Genomic DNA, 19,594 nt, shown 5'->3' on the forward strand with positions numbered 1-19,594 from the left:
TTTTCAAAGGCTTTCTCATAGCAAGAAGAAAGACGGCTGGCGTTACTCATCGCTTCCTTAGATAATCACAATTAATAAAAACTACAGCCATACACTCTTCCTAACCCAAGTGAGAAGAAATGCTCACTCTTGCTGCAACAGGTGATAACACAATTCCTCATCCAGAATTAGAACAAGCTCTCCTTTTTATAAGGCCTAAATACCCCAAAGGCACCAGATTCCTGCATGATCTTGGAAGCTAAGCAGGGCTAGCCCTGGTTAGAGCTTGGATGGGAGACCGCCAATGCATATATATGAGGTTTTGCAAGCTGTATTTCAGAGGAAGGAACTTGCAAAACCAAATCTCTGAGGATTCCTTGCCTAAGAAAATTAATGGGGTTGCAATAGATCGAAAGGCACCTGCACTTGAAGGCACCTGCACAGAGACAACTCAAACCCCTAAAGGCAAGAGATCCCTTCTGATTTTGGAAGCTAAGCAGGATCAGCCCTGGTTAGTCCATGGATGGGAGACCACCAAGGCAGATCAGGTGCTGGAGGCTCTATTTCAGAGGAAGGAACTGGGAAAACCACTTCTGAGGATTCCTTGAATATGAAAACCTTGCAAAATTAATATGGTCGCCATAAGTCAGATGGGCATCTTGAAAGCACTTAGAGACATTTTTAATTGTAAAATTAAAATTAAAATAAAACATGTTTTATCTTCCTCTGACAGACTATTCAGACCCACGGAAATCTTCCCAGCTGGTTCATGGAGGAAATAATAGTAAAAACAAAACCAGCACAAACGCTTTCGAGGTACTATTTAGATACAGGAACAGAAAGCGAAGCTGCCCTGAAAGGAGCAAAATTAGACAGCCGTCGCTTGTCAGTCCTTAAGGAGTGTCCCTCTTCAAAGAAAATGACATTTCCCCCTTCTTTGTAAAGGTTGCCAGCGAGGAGAGACATTTCCCTCCCGACATCAAAAGGGAAGAAAGAAGAAAGGGATGTCCAAATGGTCACCAGCGTCCTTGGCACCGTCCTGGATTCGGGTCCGAAGGTGCCACATCTGGACTGCCAAAGGAAATAAATATCCTCTTCCAAAATCAAGAGTGGCCAATTTGGGAGGAAAGTGCCTTAAAATAGAGAGTTGCGCCGGAGGACCTAGAAATGCCTAGATAAGTGTTTTCTCTAGGAATTTCTCGTCTCTCATCCAGCGTGGCTCTATGGTCAATGCCTGGCAGAGTCATGCCGAAGGGCCTGAAGATTCCTAGAGAGAACAGATTAACCAAAGCCATGAAAAATCACATCCACAAAAGTCGGAGCCGCAAATGTGGAGGGCCAGCTGCAACCGTCTATTTTGTACTTTTCATTTAACTTTTGTAGTGGTTTTAGCCTGTATTGTTTTATAATGTCGTTAGCCAACTTGTGTCCCATTATTGGGGGAAAGGTGTGCTATTAATAATAATTATTATATAATATATACTTAATACAGTCGGCTTTTCTTATACACGGATTCAAGCACCCACGGTTTGAAAATGTTCCAAAAAAGTATAAATTTCAAATATCAAGCCTTGATTTCCCATTTTTTATAAGGGACACCATTTTGCTATGTCAATATATTTAACGGGACTTGAACATCCACAGATTTTGTGATCCACGGGGAATCTTGGAACCAAACCCCAGCGGAGAACAAGGGTCCACTGTATTAATATGTGTGTGTGTGTGTGTGTGTGTGTGCACGCGCATATATATATACACACACACACACATATTATCATTATTATTACAAGGGCAGGCAGGTGCCCAGTATTCTCCTCTGTGCCATTCTCCTTCCTCTCTTGCGTCTGCAGTAGAAGAAAAATGAGAATCATACAGACATTGGGCAACAGCTTGCCAGGAACGTCCCAGGTTCCCCACTTGCTCTGTTTACAGATCTTTTTTGGCTCTTCTTCCTTTCTGTTTTGACTGGCTGACCTTCAGCCGCTCCTATCTGGCTGGGGCTTACTGGAGCCCTCCGTTTACTATGGGATTCAATGGGGTAGGAATTAACTTGCTTGTTGATCCTGGTGGGCCTGACTTGGGGAGGAAGCCAAGAGGAACTTCTGGCCTTGCAAAGGAGCCAGGTAACTTCCCAGGAGACAAAATGGAGTGGGAATGGAGAGGAATCCAGACTGAAAACACTAATAGGTGATTCATTTTCTAAGTGTGAAGCCACACACCTTCCGGCATTTTGCAGACGAAAGCCGGGACGCGTGTGGCCAAGCGACATCAGAGTGTGGTCAAGATGCCAAAAGTTATGAATGAGGAAGAATGGACTAGCTAGGAGAAGCTGCACCAGTTTGCTTTTGCCTAAGCTTTCTGGAAAAGGCAAGACTCCATCTTTCTTCTCTCCTTTCCTCCTGGATGAATTAATCGCATGCAATAACTTTTGCACTTTGAACTCATTTTGCAGAAGTTGAAGTAAGCTGAAGACAAAGCAGCAGATGGAGGGAGAAACTGGGACATTTTAAAAGCAGTGTTTTGTGGGTTTTTTGGGCAATTTGGCCATGTTCTAGAAGAGTTTGTTCCTGACATTTCGCCGGCATCTGTGGCTGGCATCTTCAGAGGCGAAACATCAGGAATAAACTCTTCTAGAACATGGCCACAGAGCTCAAAAAACCTACAAAAAACTATGGATGCCAGCCGTGAAAGCCTTCGATTTCACATTTTAAGAGCAGCTGAAAAGTGGGATGGCAGAGGATTAACCTCGACTGTCTCTGATCAATCCTCCGCAGTCCCACTTCTTCAGTTGCTTTCAAAAGGTCCCGGTTTCGACCCTTCCGAGTTCAGGAAGCTTTGGGGAACTGGACACTCCAGGCGCCTCTGAATCACCACCCGATACCTAAACTGATTTTGTTTCAACCACCCATCATACGAAAGGTTCCCAGTCTTTTTAACGCCTCTAAGCCAGTTCCACTCCATCTCCCATTCACTTGCTTCCTTGTGGAATATGCTTTCAGCTTTCCCCCAAAAGTGATGTTATTGCTGACATGGTTGTAGGTTGGCTTCCCCAGTCGCAGAGCGAGGAGGAGTCCATCAAACGCCAAAAAAGCAGTTTTGACAGTCTTTCTTCCCAACGGAGTGGAGTCGTTGATGAAGGGAAAGGGAAGTCTATATGAAGCAATAGGGTTAAAGGAGAGGAGGGGGAGAACCAGCCATCATCACACATCTGGGATTAGAGATAAAAAGTCATGTCAGAACATGTGAATTCCAGGAAGGCAGGCTTTGCTTTTGCTTTTGCTTTTTTGAAACAAAGCATTCGCCTTGTGCGTTATCCCAGGTATCAGATATGCCAGATCTGCACTGCTAGTACCTCAGGGCCAGCATTATGGTAAAGGCATTGCTCAGGGTTGAGATTTTTAGATTAGTAGGGCCTGTTCTGCCATGGAAACCCATTGAGTAACTTTGAGCAAGGCACACTCTCTCAGCCTCAGAGAATGGCAATGGCAACCCCCCATTTGAAGAAACTTGCCAAGTTGCCACATTCCCATATTCACATGTAAATGTCCCTGATATATAAGGCTATTCCTCTTCCTTTCCTGTTTGGCCTATTTCTCTTGAAAAGGTTATACCCCTCTATTTCCACATTCCAATCATGAGACTCATCCCACCAGGTTTCAGTGAGGCCTATTATATCATATTTGCTTTGTTGTACTAGCAGTTTGAGTTCATCTTGCTTGTTTCCCATGCTCTGTGCATTAGTGTAGAGACAACGTAGACCATGTGTCCTCTTGACTTTCTGCCTGTGCAAGATTTTTGCCTCTCACTTTTGGGTCCTTGCACTGTTTGGCTTGTTCCCTCTGTGTCAGTTTGCCTATTTTCTCCAGCCCTTTTGCCTTCCAGAATTCTGTCTCCCTCCCCCACATAACTCAGTTTAAAGCCCTCCTGATCAAATTCTTGAGACTATTGGCAAAAACGTTTTTGCCAACTGGCGTGAAATGCAACCCATCCCTTGCCAGAAGTCCCTTCTCATGGAACCTCAGACCATGATCCAAAAATCCAAATCGTTCTTGGCGGCACCATCTGCGGAGCCAGTTGTTTACATCCGCTATTTGGCTTAAGTCTGGGGAGGCTCCTGCTGCAAACTGCTTTCTTGCAGGGAGTTTCCAAGTTGCTGCAAGACCTCTCTGCATACAGATTCTACAGACCAAGAGGGCACTGAAGTTGGCAGGGTGAGTCAAGCTACACTCTCTCAGCCTCTTTTGAGGCCACTGGCCCAGAAAACCTCGTCTAATAGGGTCCCCTTGGATACACATCTCCAGCAACCAAGGGCCCCAAAAGAGGGTCCCCTCCTCCCTGCCTGTCTCTCTCTACAGCCCCCTTTTATTCAACCACGGTTTCTTTGGGGCCCAGGGGAGTTGGGGGGGGGAGGTGGGGCTGCCAGGCAGGGATTGGGCTGAGCCAAGAGGGGCGGACCCAGGGGCGGACCAGATGGAGAGCCCAGCTGGAGGAGGGGGCCAGTGGAGCTGGAGCACTGCAAGCAGCAGCAGAGCAACTCCTCCGGCGCAAAGATGAGTCCCCTGCGCTCTCCAAAGAGGCACCTTCGTTGGAGAAGGCTCTGCTGGCTGGGGGTCCTTCTCCTCCTGGGATCAGGTAAGAGGGGGGAGGGGAGGGAAGGGAAGGAGGGCAGACCCCCAAAGGGGAAGCCAAGACTCTCATTGGCTTTGGGGGGGTAAAATTGGGGGGATCCCTGTGCGCCCCAGGGCGCCCCAACCTCTCCAAGGGAACTGTGCTGTGCGCCTTGGCGCACAGCACAGTTCCCTTGGAGAGGTTGGGGCGCCCTGGGGCGCACAGGGATCCCCCCAATTTTGGACACCCACCTGCTCCAAGGCACAAAAAGACCCCTCCACCTGCTTCTCCCCCCTTTCTTCCCCACAGCCTGGGCTCCTCCTCTTCCTCTCCCAAAGACCCCCCTCCCTTCCTTCTCTCTGGAGACCAGCCTCCAAATCCCACTCCTCTCCAAGAGTTGGCTTGACTCTGCCAACTTTTCCTCTCGCTTCCTTTTGGGGGCTTCCCTCTCTGGGGCTTCTGCAGGCTTCCTAAGCAGCAAGGAAGGGACAAAGGCAACGAGGAGGAGCTCTTCCCAAAGGGAAAGCTCCCAAGGGGGCCTGCTCAAAGCAATGCCAGTGCTTGGCCCTAGCACAGCCCTACTAGAATCCTTGAAGAATGCTTGCTCCCAGAGAATGATAGGAGAATGCCTCCTAATGGAGAATACTACACTGCTTGCCCATAGAGAATCACTGGAAAATACATGCCCATAAAGATCAATAGGAGAATACATGCTCATACAGGATCATTGGAGTATACTTGCTCATGGGAAAAACCATACTTGCTCATAGAGGATCATTGGAGAATACTTTCCCATACGGAATAATGGGAGAATATTTGCCCATAGAAAATCATAGGGGAATACTTGCCCATGGAGGATCATAGGAGTATACTTGCCCATACAGGATCATTGCAGAATACTTGCTCATAGGAAAACCATACTTGCTCATAGAGAATCATAGGAAAATACTTGCCCATAGAGAATAATAGGAGAATACTTGCCCATAGGAAATCAATGGATAATACCCAAAGAGAATCTTTTATGGATTCCTTTTCTGGTGTTGAATGTTTTAGCAATCCAGCCTCTATATTCTCTTATCAGCAAGTATTCTCCAATGATTCTCTATGGGCGAGTGTGGTTTCCCTATAGGCAAGTACTATCATTCGTTTTAGTATGTCCCGCTCCAAACGCTCCTAGAAATCAATAGGGATGCATGCTCCTTCTGCTCAGAGAATGGAGGACTTTGGGGAGTTCCCAATGGAGAGCAGGTGGTGGGGATGGAGGACAGGTCCTGGGAAAGCAGGACAGGTGGGCACCCTGGGCTTAGGCACCTGCCATTTGCTGCTTCTTGGGTCTTGGTTTTCACTTTCCTAGTGAAAGATTATTATTTTTCCCCTTCTGGAGGTGTGTTTTTCTTTTTCAGTGTCTACTTTCCAGCCTCATTGCATTTAGTGGACTCTTTTCCCCCTCTATCTGAAGCCTCAAGGGAGAGGCAGATTGGGGCTGGTTTATTCAGTCAAGAAGGGGTTTTTTTTTTGGGGGGGGGGATAGGAGACCAAGGCATGGGGTGTGGCACTGGAGCCCTGGTTTGGGGTCAAAAAGTAAAGGTTTTTTTTGGGGGGGCGGCAATTGTATGTAAAAAAAGGGTGTTCTCTTTTGGAAACCTTTGGTGCAAACTGGCCTCCTTTGTTTCTTCTTTGTCTGTCCTTCTGTTTGCTCTTCCCCGTTAGAATCATAGGATCTTACAACTGGAAAGGATCCCAAGAAGTCATCTAATCCAGCCCCATGCCATGCTGGAAAAGCACTCTAGTGCAAAGTGACACCACTTCCCCCCCTTCTTTTTCCTCCCTTCTGATCCCTCTTCCCATGGAAGTCATAGCCTCTTACAAATGGAAGGGACCACAAGGGGCCATGTAATGCAACCCCCTTGCCATGCTGGAATACTTAACTAAAGCACTCCATTAGTGATAGAATTCAAAGACATAGGCTGGCAAATCAGCATGCAAAGGGATCTTGTAGCATCTTTGAGACTAGTATGTAGAGAGAGGTCTTGTAGCACCTTTGACACTAACTAAAGAAAGACGTTGGCAGCATATAGACTAAGTCTGCTTCCTTAGGTTCATTCAGTCCTTTGACCGAACTAGGACTAGGAACAATAATCTTTGAGATTGTTAGTCATCACAAGATCCCGTTGTATACTGAAGCATTCCAGTTGATGTTTTCCACTTGCCACAATTAAAGACACCAGGAGAGACACTGGATTGCAAAGTGTATCTCTGTATCATTCCACCCTCCAGACTACGTTGCTCCCTTTTCTGCCCATGCACACCTTCCTACCCCAAATCTGAGCCGTCCTTCCTTCTTCCCCCTTCCCAAACTCATATCCTTCCTCCCTATGACTGGCATCATCCCTCTTTTCCTGGATCCCTCTTGCTCAGCGGTGACTTGGCCCATCTGAAGTGACTCATGGACATGGTGATGTGATGGGAAGGGACTGCTTGAAACACAGTTTAATATGGAAGAGAAATGTGTGTGTGATGAGGATGAGGGCTGCTGTTAGCAGAAGGTACCCTCCAAGAAAACATGGCCTCCTAATATCTCCTCCCAAATGGAGACCAAAAGCAGAGGGCCATAATGTTCTGGTCAACTAGATCAGTGGTTCTCAATCTTTGGTGGTCCAGACATTTTGGACTTCCCAGATCCCTGACTATTAGCTAAGCTGGTTGGGGCTTCTGGGAGCTGAAGTGCAAAATCTCAGGAGGGCCAAAGTTTGAAGACCAGCAAACTAGATTGTGCAACCTGGTTTAACTGTTCCAGGGTAACACACCTGGAATAAATGCCAGACTCTTGTCTTCGCACTTGTAGTTGCTCTTCTCTGAATTTAACCTGCTTGATTCCGCTTCAGACCTTCCCTCCATCTGGAAGCCTGTGTTTTAAAACTCCACCCTTAAAATCTCTGTTTTTTACTATTGGGCTGTAAAAAGGTTATTGCAGGGTGACTAGTCCTCATGAACATTCCTGTCTCAAGATGCCTGCTTGCAATGCCATGGCTGGATGTGGTTTGGAAGGGGATGAATTCATATCCAAGAAGAGTATGGCTGGGTGTGGGCAAGGTGTGTTGTGTCTGAACCGCAGTTTATACATCTAGAATTAGGGCATCACACTCAAAGGGTGTGGCTTTCCTTCAGAGTTGAACCCCAAGTGCCTCTTCTTTGAAAAACAAGAACGACAATCCACCAAAAAGAAGTGGTAAGTTTCCAGTTCTCTGCAGAGAATGGATACCTGTCTCAGCAAGCTGGCACCAGAGAGGCTTTGGCTCGCTGTTGTAATTTTATATTCACTTTATTTCTTGCTCTCTGCTGACTGTTTATGACCAGTGTTGAACACACAGAGTTGTTGTTTTTGGCATCCAATTTCACTTTGATCTGGTGCGTACCTAAAGTTTGAATGTTGCATTTCGTGAGTGAATCATAATCCCCAAAAGCTCTGTGCTGAAATAAATGGATTTAGACTTAAAGGTGGGAGCCAGCATAGAATAGTGGTTTGAGCGTTGGACTGCAACTCTGGAGACCAGGGTTTGAATTCTAGTTTGGCCATGGAAGCCCACCTTGGACAAGTCACACTCTCTCTGCCTCCAAGGATGGCAATGACAAGATGAAGAAACTTGCCAAGAAAACCCCATGATAGGTTCACTTTAGGGTGGCCATAAATCAGAAATGACTTGAAGGCATGCAACAACAGCAGCAGCAAAAGTCTCAGAGGTGCAAAGGTGCCTTCATGTAGGTTTTAAGTTACTAAAACTGTTCCTTGCAAAAGGTGAGAACTCTGGAGTTCCTGACTTCTCCCTACCCTTCCCTTCCTCCTCATATTAACTTCCCAACATGCCAGAACTGTGGGTCATGCCCCACTCTGGCACTAAATTTTTCAGATACCAGAGGCTGGCAAGAAAAAATAAAGTAACCCTAGAGAGGATGTTTATCTAATTGGTTCACAGGGAGGTGGATGGTTCTGGATGCCAAAGTGGTGCGTGTTGGGTGTGGGAAGGTGGAGGCTTTGGGTGGAATGAGGCCGGGGATGCTCAGTTGCGCACTCAAAGATGGAGGAGGAGACAGTGTGTAAATCAGTTTTAAGTCCCCCGGCCCCTTCTCTTGATCTTGGAGTGCTGGGAGGGTTGCTCTTACTCCCCAAACATGTCCCAGCTGGTTGTTTGCTCAGCCCTCGCCTCTTGCATTCCAGGTCCCCTGCGTTAGCTTTTCCCAGCCTCCTGGGTGCAGATCCTTCCTCTGCCCCTCCAGGACGGTTCTTGCCTTGCTCCATGGGGAGGCAATGGGTTTGGAGAGATTGGGAGGACGCTCCAGAAGACCTTTCTCCATGGTCTTTTCATCCCCTTCTTCCAACATTTCTCATCCAACGTGTCACCTGCAAGGGAGGCATCCTGGGCCTTGGTAGAAGCTGCTCATATAAGAAAAGCCTTGCTGGATCAAAAGAAAGGACTATCTAGTCCAGCATCCTGTTCCTAGTCTGGTGGACTGTTAATTTGGTCCATCTATGCTCACCTTAGTGTTGCTGGAGTCATATCCCCAATCCTCAGTGTAGGAGGGACAACCTAGCCATCCTGATTGGGACAAGATTTGCGCTCTGTATGTTCTCAGGAACACACACACACTCTACCATGGAATCAGATCATGGCTTAGTCTGCAATAAGGTTAAACTCTCTTGTAGTCACCCTTCCTTTAGCATAGTCATCCTGTCTTTCAGATATTTTGCTGTTTTGTTTAATGTACCTTGTGAAAAAGAGGTGGGAAAAAACAAACACCTGAGCAGGATGTTTTCTTTCTATCTGTCAAAAACTGAGTGTCAGGAAAGGTACCGTATTTTCCGGCATATAAGACGACTGGGAGTATAAGACGACCCCCAACTTTTCCAGTTAAAATATAGTGTTTGGGATATACTCACCGTATAAGACTACCCCTCTTCCAACGCACACCAAATAAAATTTTTAAAAACATCAGATTTGATTTCAATATGGTAATTTTAATTCAAATGACATGCAGGTACTTAGCAGGAAACCTTGTTGTATACAAAGCCTGCTTGGATTGGTCAGCTCTCCCTGCCTGCCCAGCCCTCCCTGTCTCCAGGACTATCAAAGCAGTAGCTGCTTTCATACGATCGTCGCATGTGGTGGGGATGCGACTGCGGCCGTTTGTGAGCTCCCCCATCATATGTGGCAACCGCAGAGTCTCCATTCCAGCTCAGAAGTTTCAGCACCTGCCCTATAAGATGGCACCCGGCGTATAAGACGACCCCTGACTTTTGAGAAGATTTTCCTGGGTTAAAAAGTAGTCTTATATGCCAGAAAATACAGTACGTGCAACAAGTTCCAGTGCAGGGCCACCTCCAGGTTTGGGGGCAGAGGTGCATTTGGGCGGACCTTCCGCTGCCAGTGGTCCTGGCAGATTTTCTTGGCAATTGGGCACAAGTGCCACAAACAGGGGTGGGTATTTTGGTGTGGCTCACAATGCTTCAAAATAATACCTCTATGGTGAGGGAATGGCAACTAACTTGTCTACCCTGGGATGCTTAGTATCATAGAATCTGAGTCAGAAGAGACCCCAAGGGCCATCTATCCAAACCTGTGCCATACATGAATCCACAACTAAGGTTCTTTTGAAAGGGGTCCATCCAACCTTTGTTTAAAGATGGAGAATCCACAATCCTCTGGGGCAGTCGATCAGATCATGTTTCCTAATGTTTAAGTGGAATCTCTTTTCTTGTCATTTGAATCCATTGGTTCATGTTCTAGCTTCTGGAGCAACAGAAAACAACTGCACATGACATCCCTTCAGGTAGTAAAAGGTGGATATCATGTTACCTCTCAGTCATTTCTTCTCCAAGCCAAACATCCCCACTTCTTCAGCCGTTGCATTAGCTGAGGATTGGATTAGATGGCCTTTGGGGTCCCTTCCAACTCTATGAACCTATGAGCCCAAGGATGCTGGGTTGCTATGTTGAGAGGTTGGATGTCCTGAGGAATCACTTCCTTTCTTAGTTTCTCCTTCTTAGGGTCAGCTTCCATGCTCTTCCTCTGCATTTATACCCCCTTGTGCCGCAAAAGCCCAAGAAAAGAAATCTATTATGCTTCTATATCAATTTCAAAAACTGCACCCTGGATTTTAATTTTGGGGGGTGTGTAGGAGGGAAACGGAGAGGGAAATATCTTAATAAAATATCAAGGGAAGGTTTGGGCTTGGCAAAGGGCTCCCAGTGTGAAGACATATAGTCACGATGGCTTAAAATGGATTAGTTGCTCTGACATCCTTTAACAATCTTTTCTTGCCCTTTACGAATGAACGTGAACTGCATTCACGCACCAAGCAGCGGCTCAGTTGGAGAGGACCGCGGACGACGGAGCTGGTCCTTTGTGCCGGGAGAGTTTTATTCTTCTCCCGAGTCTCCAAATTACGGATGGTTGCAGATGGGTTATGGAGATCCCCTCAGCCATGTGGGAAACAGCCCAGATGGCTGGCTCTCCAGGTGGTCCCATGCCTGCCAGGATGAGTTACCCCTTTTGGCGGATGGATGAATGGCGTGTCTTCCCCCAGTTGAGATGCTTAAAAACAGATTTATTTTGTTCTTGGCCATCTAAGGTGTGCGTCGGGTGGAAGCAAGGACTCTCGACGTTGCTGAGGGTGACAGTTCAGAAAAAAAGAATGGTTTTGGAAATGTGGGGTTCAATAGGAGGGCCTTCAGTCCTGTACCCCCAATTTAGCCAAGGAAGAAGCAAAGGATGAAATCTGAGGCTCATGAACTTGGTGTAATAAAAGGTTAAGGCTAAGTTGGATGTTGTGGTTGTGTGCCTTCAAGTCATTTACGACTTATGGCAACCCTCTCCTAGGGTTTTCTTGGCAGGATTTATTCTGAAGAGGTTTGCCCCATTGGTTTTCTCTGAGGATGAGAGAGCATGACTTGCCCAAGGTCCCCCAATGCGCTTCCATGGCTGAGTGGTGATTCGAACCCAACTCCTTTGGAGCCCTAATCCAACATTTAGACCATTGCACTATGCTGGCTCCTTAAAAGTAACTTATGGCAACCCTCTCCTAGGGTTTTCCTGGCAATATTCACTCAGAGGATGTTTGCTGTTGCCTTCCTCTTTTAGGCTGAGAGAGTGTGACTTGCCGAAAGTAACCCAATGGTTACTTTGGGCAAGTTGCACACTCTCAGCCTAAAAGAAGAAGGTGGTGCTGCCACACTGGAGAATGAATGCAGTTTGATACTGCTTTAACTGTCATGTCTGCATGTTCTGGAACCCAGAGATTTGTGGTTTGTTGTGGCCCCAGAGTGCTGTGACAGAGGAAGCTAAATCTCTCATGAAACTACAAATTCCAAGATTTCATAACATTGAACAGTCAGAGTGGTATCAAATTGGATTATTTCTGCAGTGTAGATGCAGCCCTAGTCTCCCAGAGTCCTAGTCCCAGACTCAAAACCACTACACTATAATGACTGTTTCTGAAATAAACATTAAAGCAGAATTTCCATTTTCATGAAAACAGAAGTTTCTAGTTCTCATAGATAGCGAGAAAAATCTTCAAGAAGTAGTTGCCTCTCCTATACTGTTCCTTTCCCAATTTCTTCTTCTTTTTGCCAATTCTAACAACTCCGTCTGCCTCCCTTCCAACAACTCAACACCTCTGAGTAATCTCTGGAAGGTACAGTGTCTCCCTGCACCTAGACAGGCTTTTTCTAAAAAGAAGTAAATTATAGTTTAATCTGAAAAAAGGTTTACTCCGAAGCAGATGACACCGTTTGTAGTTTGTAGAGGACTTGCCCGAGGGAGTTTCCACGGCTGAGCAAGGGTCCGAACCCTGGTCTCCAGAGTCATAGTAGTCCCAAGCTAAAACCATGAAACCTGCAAAGCCCCAAACAGCTTAAGGGTTCCTGAAAGACCACCTCTTCTTGAAATGTGAGATTTTGAAGCCCTGGTGCATCTCCCAAAACCTTGCAAAGCTAGGTTGATGGGGCCAGGGTTTTCTCCGTAGCAGAGTTTCAACTCTGGAACTCCCTGCTAAGGGAAATGAGACTTGCTCCATCTGTTTTAAGCCTCCAGCTTTAGTAAATATATAAAGGGACATATTCAGTCTGCTCTTTTAGGGCCCAAGGTTAGGATGCAGTTTCCTCTGGTGAGTGTTTGGTTCCCTTTCCCCTAAAACATTGCTCCCTAACTTGCCTTAGCCTGGGCCTATAGCGTTGCCAGAGCTCTGGACCTGGTTCTAAGTCTCTAGTTTTTGTAGTCCAGGTGGGAGATGAGTGCAAATCCTCCAATGTCTGCAAATCTCCATCTCAGCTAATACAATTTGCAAGGCTTGGTTGATTTGTTGCTGCAACTTGCAAAGACTCTTGGTAGGGAAATAGATGTACAGTCGTCCCTCCATTTTTGTGGACTTTGAGTCTGCAATTTTGGTCCTTTGTGGACCGGCAAGCGGGGAGGGTTAAAATGGCATTCAAGCCAATGGGACCCATTATCACAGAGGGGTATGGAATGGATCCTCCACGAAAATGGAGTGCTGCTGTATTTACTTAGTTAGATGCTGTTCACCACCTTGAGTCCTTATATTAGGAGAAAGGACGGTAATAATAATAATAATAATAATAATAATAATAATAGATCCCCCCTTCCATCCCAGTTGTTGTGGTGTCAGGGCTCACCATCCACTCTGCTCCTTCTCCACCTTCCAGCTAAAAGAAAGCAGGCTAGATTAAATGTTCCTTATGTCACCATGAAAACCCCGCAGTAGGGTCCCCATAAGTCAGAAACAAAGGCACACAACAGGAACACAATCCCATCTTACCAAACAACGGAGAAAGAACAACCCTTGATCTAGCAATAATAGCCCCTTCAGCTACAATGTCTGTCTTAATTTCCAGATGGGATTATATGTTCTCCTTTTGTGTTGTGTGTGTTTGACAAGCTGTGAGCAAATATGCTTGGGATTTAATGCACAATGCTGGAAAACATCACCAGGGGCCATTGTCCCTAGAAATTGAAGTTTGGGCCCAAAAACTAAGGCCTGGGATGATCCTAAACGGACAAGGGCCATTTCCAAGACCCGCCATTTCAGGTGCGTCTTTGGCACCTGCAATCCCTGTCTCCTCCTTCATCTCTTCTCCTTTTTCCTTTCCTCCGTCTCCATTTTCTTGTTCTCTGCTTCTCTCCCTCTGCCGTGTGACTTGTCCCCTGCCTCGGCCGCATTGTGTTTACCTAGCCAAGCGTGTCACCTCTTCACATCGAGGAGTGGAAATTAATGATTTTTTCCTCTTTTTCCCTTGCAACGACATGCGGCCGCGACCGAACATGGATACTCCCATTTTATCCCCAGAACGCCAAAGACGTCGCTTTTGGTCTCCTAACAAAAGGGTTAGGAGTGGAATCTGGGGTTTTGAATCCCAGAGATCTCTCCTTGGCTTTGTTTTGTGTATGCCAGGGTGGGAAAGGATATTATTTTTGGCCCTCGGCACTTCCAGCATCCCCCAACCGACCTTTTCCCAGCAAAACCAAGAGAGCGAATTGCTGGAGGAGTAAGCCTATAGGTGAACCTACATGCTTACGTACTGTTTAAATATATTTCAAGATCTTGTGAATGAAAAACCCACCCATTTCGGAGGACCAAAGGGGGCTTTCATCAAGTTTGAGGGTTTTTATTAAAACACAGTCTTCAAGTTGGAAGGGACCCCAAGGGCCATGCAATCTTCCTCTGCAGAAATCTACCATTTCTTGTTTTATTTGTCAGTAGTCCATGTGGCCCTGGAGGGTCTCAATATGTATATGTGCTCCTTGCCCAGACCTGCTGCAGTTGCATGGTCCTGGGATATGCTTTTCAGATTAACCCTGAAGCCCTGGATTCAAATCCTGACCCTCTTTAACCTCTTTAGACCAGAGGCCCTTTCACACTACACAGTTATACCACTTTAATTCCACTCTTAACTGCCTTGGCTTCGTCATAAGGCATCCAGGGATTTGTATTCTGGAGAGGCACTAGAACTCTCTGGCAAAGAATTCTAAATATCTCATGAAACCACAAAGCCCAAAATTGCATAAGATGGATGGAACCATGGCAGCCACCGCCTTCTCAAAGTGTTATGGTTGTGAAGTGCAAAAGGGCCCTGAGATGGGAAAAGTGTGGCCCATGGCCATGTAGTTTTGTGCCCATGTGGGCAGCAGTAGGTGTCTCTGAGCATGCGCAGAGGGCCTTCATCCCCTTCCAATAGCTCACCCAGGCTTTATTGCACAGTCTAGGACTAGGTTTCAAAGCAAAATTGGCAGGCTGGGAAACAAAAGGTAATTGAACAGGAATAGAGAAGTATATACCCTAAAGGCACCAGATCCTGAAAGATAAAAACGGTCAGCCCTGGTTAGTACTTGGATGGGAGGCTGCCAATGCATCCCAAGTGCTGTAGGCTCTGTTTCAGAGGAAGGACCTTGGCCTGAGAAACACCACGAAACCCATGGGGTTGCCATAAGTCGGTGGCATCTCGAAGGCACACACATACACAAAATGTAACCCACTTAAGTCCTATAAAGTTCTCAAGCTGCAAGAAAAAGCACTCCACCGAGTGCTGGCTGTGGTTTTCACTTGGCATTGCCCTTCTCCTGGGCACCCAGCTTCTTTTCCGAAGTTTCCCAAACTTGCATTTGTCTTTGCCCCACTTGGCAGCAGCCCTGGCAGCGGGCAGAGGCCTGCTTTCCCCCTCCCATGTTAATTAGCTGGCTTCATTAAGCCCGTCTCCATCACCGAATGCCCTTGCTCCCATCCTTGCTGCTGCCCAGGGAAGCCAGGGGGATAATAAACACTGTGCCCACTGGCTATTCCTATTCCCTTTCATCCTGAGCTGGGCATGCAAAGAGGAGGAAGAGAGCTTGGAAAATCCTCTGCTCCGCTGCTCTGGCCTTTGGTTATTTCGAGACCGGCGTGCATTGGGTTGGGTTGGGTGTCTTTTTTTAGCTCCTCTGGGGATTTGGGGCCCAGCCTCCCCAGGCAGCCAGGGGCTTGAGCTATTCATAGCTGGGCATTCGGTTCTTGCTGTTTCTCACGGCACTCGGGGCAGAGATGGAAAGTGAGCCTTGGCTCTGGATGTGACACTCAAGCATGGCAAAGGCATTCTGTGGGAGTCTGGTCTTTGGCTCCGCTGGAATTGCAGAGAGCCTGCTCACCTATGCGCCTTTCCTTTGCAAGCATGCGCCTTCCCTGGGTGTGTCCAAATGCACACACGCCTTGCAGAGAGTTTGAGCTCAGAGCACTGTAGGTTCATGCAAACCATCCAACACAAGTGGTTTTGGGAACATTTTTGTCTGTGTGCGCCCACAGAGAGAGTCCTCGTGAGTGTGCCTACACCTTGTTGCTGTTTTTTATGGTTTCTCAGAGCCTTGGCTCTGGACATGACACTCAAGAAGAGCAAAGGCATTTTGTGGGAATCTGACCTTTGGCTCCGCTGGACTTTCAGAAAACATGCTCGCCCGCAACCATGTGCTTTTCCTGGATGCACCCTCTTGCATGCATGCTTTGTGCTCAGAGCATTGTGGGTTTAATGCAAACCATCCAACACAAGTCCTGTGCACCGTTTTTCCCAGAGCATTTTTATCTGTGTATGTGGCGCAGTAGTTTGGAGAGCAGGGTTTGAATCCCAGCTTGGCCATTAAACCCACTAGGCGACCTTTGGGCAAGTCACACTCTCTCAGCCTCGAGGGAAGGCAATGGCAAACCTCCTCTGAACAAATCTTGCCAAGAAAACCCCATGTCACCTTAGGGTCAACATAAGTTGGAAACGGCTTGAAGGCACATAAATAACAACAAGCATAAACTTTGCTGCAGAGATTAAACTGGTACTTTCCTTGCTATCCTTCAGTTGGGAGTTAAAAACCCTTTTTGTTCCAAGAGGCCTTTGAGGACTGAGAGCACAGGAGGCGAAAGTGCATTTTTAGTAAGCGTTGACCATAATCGTTTTTCTGACAGTTTCATTCTATTTTTAACTTTTTTATGACCATGTATTTTGCTTTTATTAAAAAACAACAACCCTGTTTCTATTTATTGTAAACTGCTTTGAGTCCCAGATTGGAGGAAAAGGTGGAAAAACAATAGCAGCAACAACTATTTTTATACAATCAGCAATGATCTTTTTTAACATCTTGGACTGATGCAGAAGCCAGCTTGTGCCATATATATATATATATAATGCATTTTGGTCGGTCTGAAAAAGATATCACTGTTATTGTTGCAAGCAACAACAGTCCTCACCAACAACAGTAATATAATATAATCTGTGTCAGATGCTGCAACGCTGAGCCAGATGGGGCAAGAAAATGGGCAGATTTTCTGTGACTTGGGTGCATTCAAAAACCTGATTAAATTTCCACGTTTCCTCCTTTGCAACTTTATTTAAAGGAACCTGTTCTGCAAAATTTGGATTATTCCGGGGCCGAAAGACGTTGGGAGGTCTGCGCTTTCCCCGGTTTTGCTAGTTCAAATCTTTGCATTCTGCGATAGCTTGCATTCTTATGCTCCTCGTATCTTTGCAGCTTTGGGAAAGAACTAGAACCCGGTTGTTCCTTTTAAAGGAGAACAAAGAGGGATGGTAAATAGCTGAAATTCTCAGGGAGGGGAATTCTGGGTGCGTTTTTCCCTCCCTGTGCCTCCCACAAGATCTTGACATACATGCAAACCATGAGTATACTTGAGATTTTTCTCTACTCTCTCAGAAGAAACTTGTGAAGGAAACAGATAACTTGGCTTCTCCGGAGCTGCGAAGCGAACCTCCCTTTCGGGATTCCCCAGGAGGGCAGGGATGCCATCATCCCCCCCCCCCCTTTTGAGTCCTTCTGTGGGAACACCTCCGTCTGAAGCAGGATGTGACCACAGTTCCTGCCTGGATCTCTCTTTGTTTGGTGCTCTGCCCATATATAGGCAGCTTTTCTTGGATCATAAAACCATAAGAGTCAGAGCATAGCCTCCAGCGCCTGGCAGGTGGAAATTGTGTGGCCGAGCAACATCAGGATATGATGGAGGTGGAAAAAGTTGCAAACAAAGGAGATCGCATAAACTAGGAGGGGCTGCAGCAGTTTGCTTTTGCCTGAGTCCACTGGGAAGGGCAAGATTTTGTCCCCTTCTTATGCCCTCTGCACTCCATTAACTCCTGTGACATTTTGAACTCAGGGGCTATACAGATGGCTGGCATGCAGCCACTCCTTTTTGCTCCCGATACAACTGCATGCAGTGGCACCGATCCACTCTCTGGATGGAGCAAAAGGGGCATCGTAAGTGCCAAGGCACGGTGTTATGATGCCTCTTCCACACTGCGCCATTTGGGTGCTGTGCCATAGGTGTCTCATGGTGTGTGCCATCTAGAAGGTCATGTGCCAAAATGGTGGCCAGGAAGTGCCATAAGGGCTTTGAGCTTGCAGATGCTCAGCTTGCGCACAGGCCAGCATAAAGTGCCGGTCTATATAGCTGCTCAGTTTGCTGCAATGGAAGTAATCTGAGGACAAAGGGAGGGAATAAAAGAAGGAGAGAGAAACCGGGACATTTTAAAAGCAGCTGAAAAAGCAGGATTAATCAGGGCTGTCTGCCAAAATTAGACAGTTGGAAGGGACCCTCGACTTCACATTGGACCCTCAGGAATCCACAATTCAAGCACTACAGAAAGATAGCCATCCAACTTCTTGTTTCAAGACTTGCAAAGAGCTAGACTAGAGTGTTTAGTTGCAGGACTCCCCCCCCCCCCCCCATGGATACCAAAATCCATGGATGCTCAAGTTCCATTACATACAATGGCAAAGAGAAGTCTGTTCCACTGTCCAACAGCTCTTAGAGTGCAGGAGTTCTTCCTAATGTTTAGGTGGAATATCTTCTTTTGCCGTTTGAACCCACTGGATCATAGTCTAGTCTTTGGAGCAATAGGAAACAAACTGGCTCCTCCTTTTATCTGGCATCCTTTTGGATGTTTCAAGATGGCTGCATCATACGGTGAGCCCTTGGTATCTTCTACCGTTTGGTTGCAGAACCCCCTTGCAGATACCACAATCCGTAGATGCTCAAGTCCTATTACATATAATGGCAGAGTTAAATGGTGTCCCTATACAAAATGGCAGAATTTGGAAGCTGTATATTTTAATAATATTTTCAATCTGTGAATGCTTGAATCTGTGGATAATAAGAACCTGTGGATACAGAGGGCTGACTTTTGTGGGGGTTTGGGGCCATGTGGCCATGTTCTAGAAGAGTTTGTTCCTGATCTTTCTCTGGCATCTTCATCATTCTTTTAAGATGCCAGCCACAGACACTGGCGAAACGGCAGAAACAAACTCTTCTAGAACTTGGCCACATAGTCCGAAAAACCCACTAAAAACTATGGATGCCGGCCATGAAAGCCTCCCACTTCACACAGAAGAGACTCTGAAGATTCCAGCCAGAGATGGAGGGTAAACGTCAGAAACAAACTCTTATGGCCACAAAACCCACAAAAGTACCACCTTTCCATCCGCAAGGGAAATCTACCCAACTCCCTTAGCAATTCCTCCTGAGGCTTGTTTTCCATTCCACAATGAAGGAGCCACTGTAGAAAAGACCCTGCCTCTCTCATCTCCCCAAAGTTACTTTTGAAGATAAAGGAGTATTGCCGTTGTGAGTTTTATTTTTGGTGCTGCTGCTGCCAGTGTCTAGGGGAAAATCTCTTTTCCTGGGTTTGAAGGAAGCGCCCGTCCTTGGCTTTGATTGAAATTAGCAAGAGAGAGCAATGGTCTATTTTGGTACCGGACATCTTTTCCTTTACAAAGGGTTGTGGGGAAGCTGCGTCTTGAATTCCTTGGGGCAAATGGTGTCAGTAAGGAATGCGTCCCCCAACCACCTTCTCCATGCCTTCTATGTGTGGGGAAGTGTGTTTTGGACTCCAAGGCCCATAATCCCTGATCAGTGTCACTGCAGGGCTTCTGGGAGTTGCAATGCAAACGATTAACATTTCCAAACTCTCTGGCTTCCC

The 19,594-nt window shown here is 46.6% G+C and overlaps 1 protein-coding gene across 2 annotated transcripts in view; it reads left to right on the plus strand.

Annotated features, from left to right (window-relative positions):
* Positions 1 to 4,172: 4,172 nt before the first annotated feature.
* Positions 4,173 to 19,594, plus strand: part of BCAM (basal cell adhesion molecule (Lutheran blood group)) — a 47,637-nt gene continuing 32,215 nt past the window's right edge. Inside the window, exon 1 of one of the 2 annotated variants that reach the window (XM_089478156.1) lies at positions 4,173 to 4,190. Coding sequence is in view for 1 of the 2 variants with exons in the window: in XM_089478155.1 (XP_089334281.1) it covers positions 4,530 to 4,611 (82 nt within the window). In the remaining variant the exon portion in view is untranslated. Of the gene's footprint in view, positions 4,191 to 4,513; positions 4,612 to 19,594 lie in introns of those variants that run through there. The other variant, XM_089478155.1, reaches the window with a different exon arrangement.

This window comes from Sceloporus occidentalis, unplaced genomic scaffold (assembly GCF_023333645.1).
Source record: "Sceloporus occidentalis isolate IW3139 unplaced genomic scaffold, rSceOcc1.0.p SCAF_13, whole genome shotgun sequence".
Taxonomy (NCBI): domain Eukaryota; kingdom Metazoa; phylum Chordata; class Lepidosauria; order Squamata; family Phrynosomatidae; genus Sceloporus; species Sceloporus occidentalis.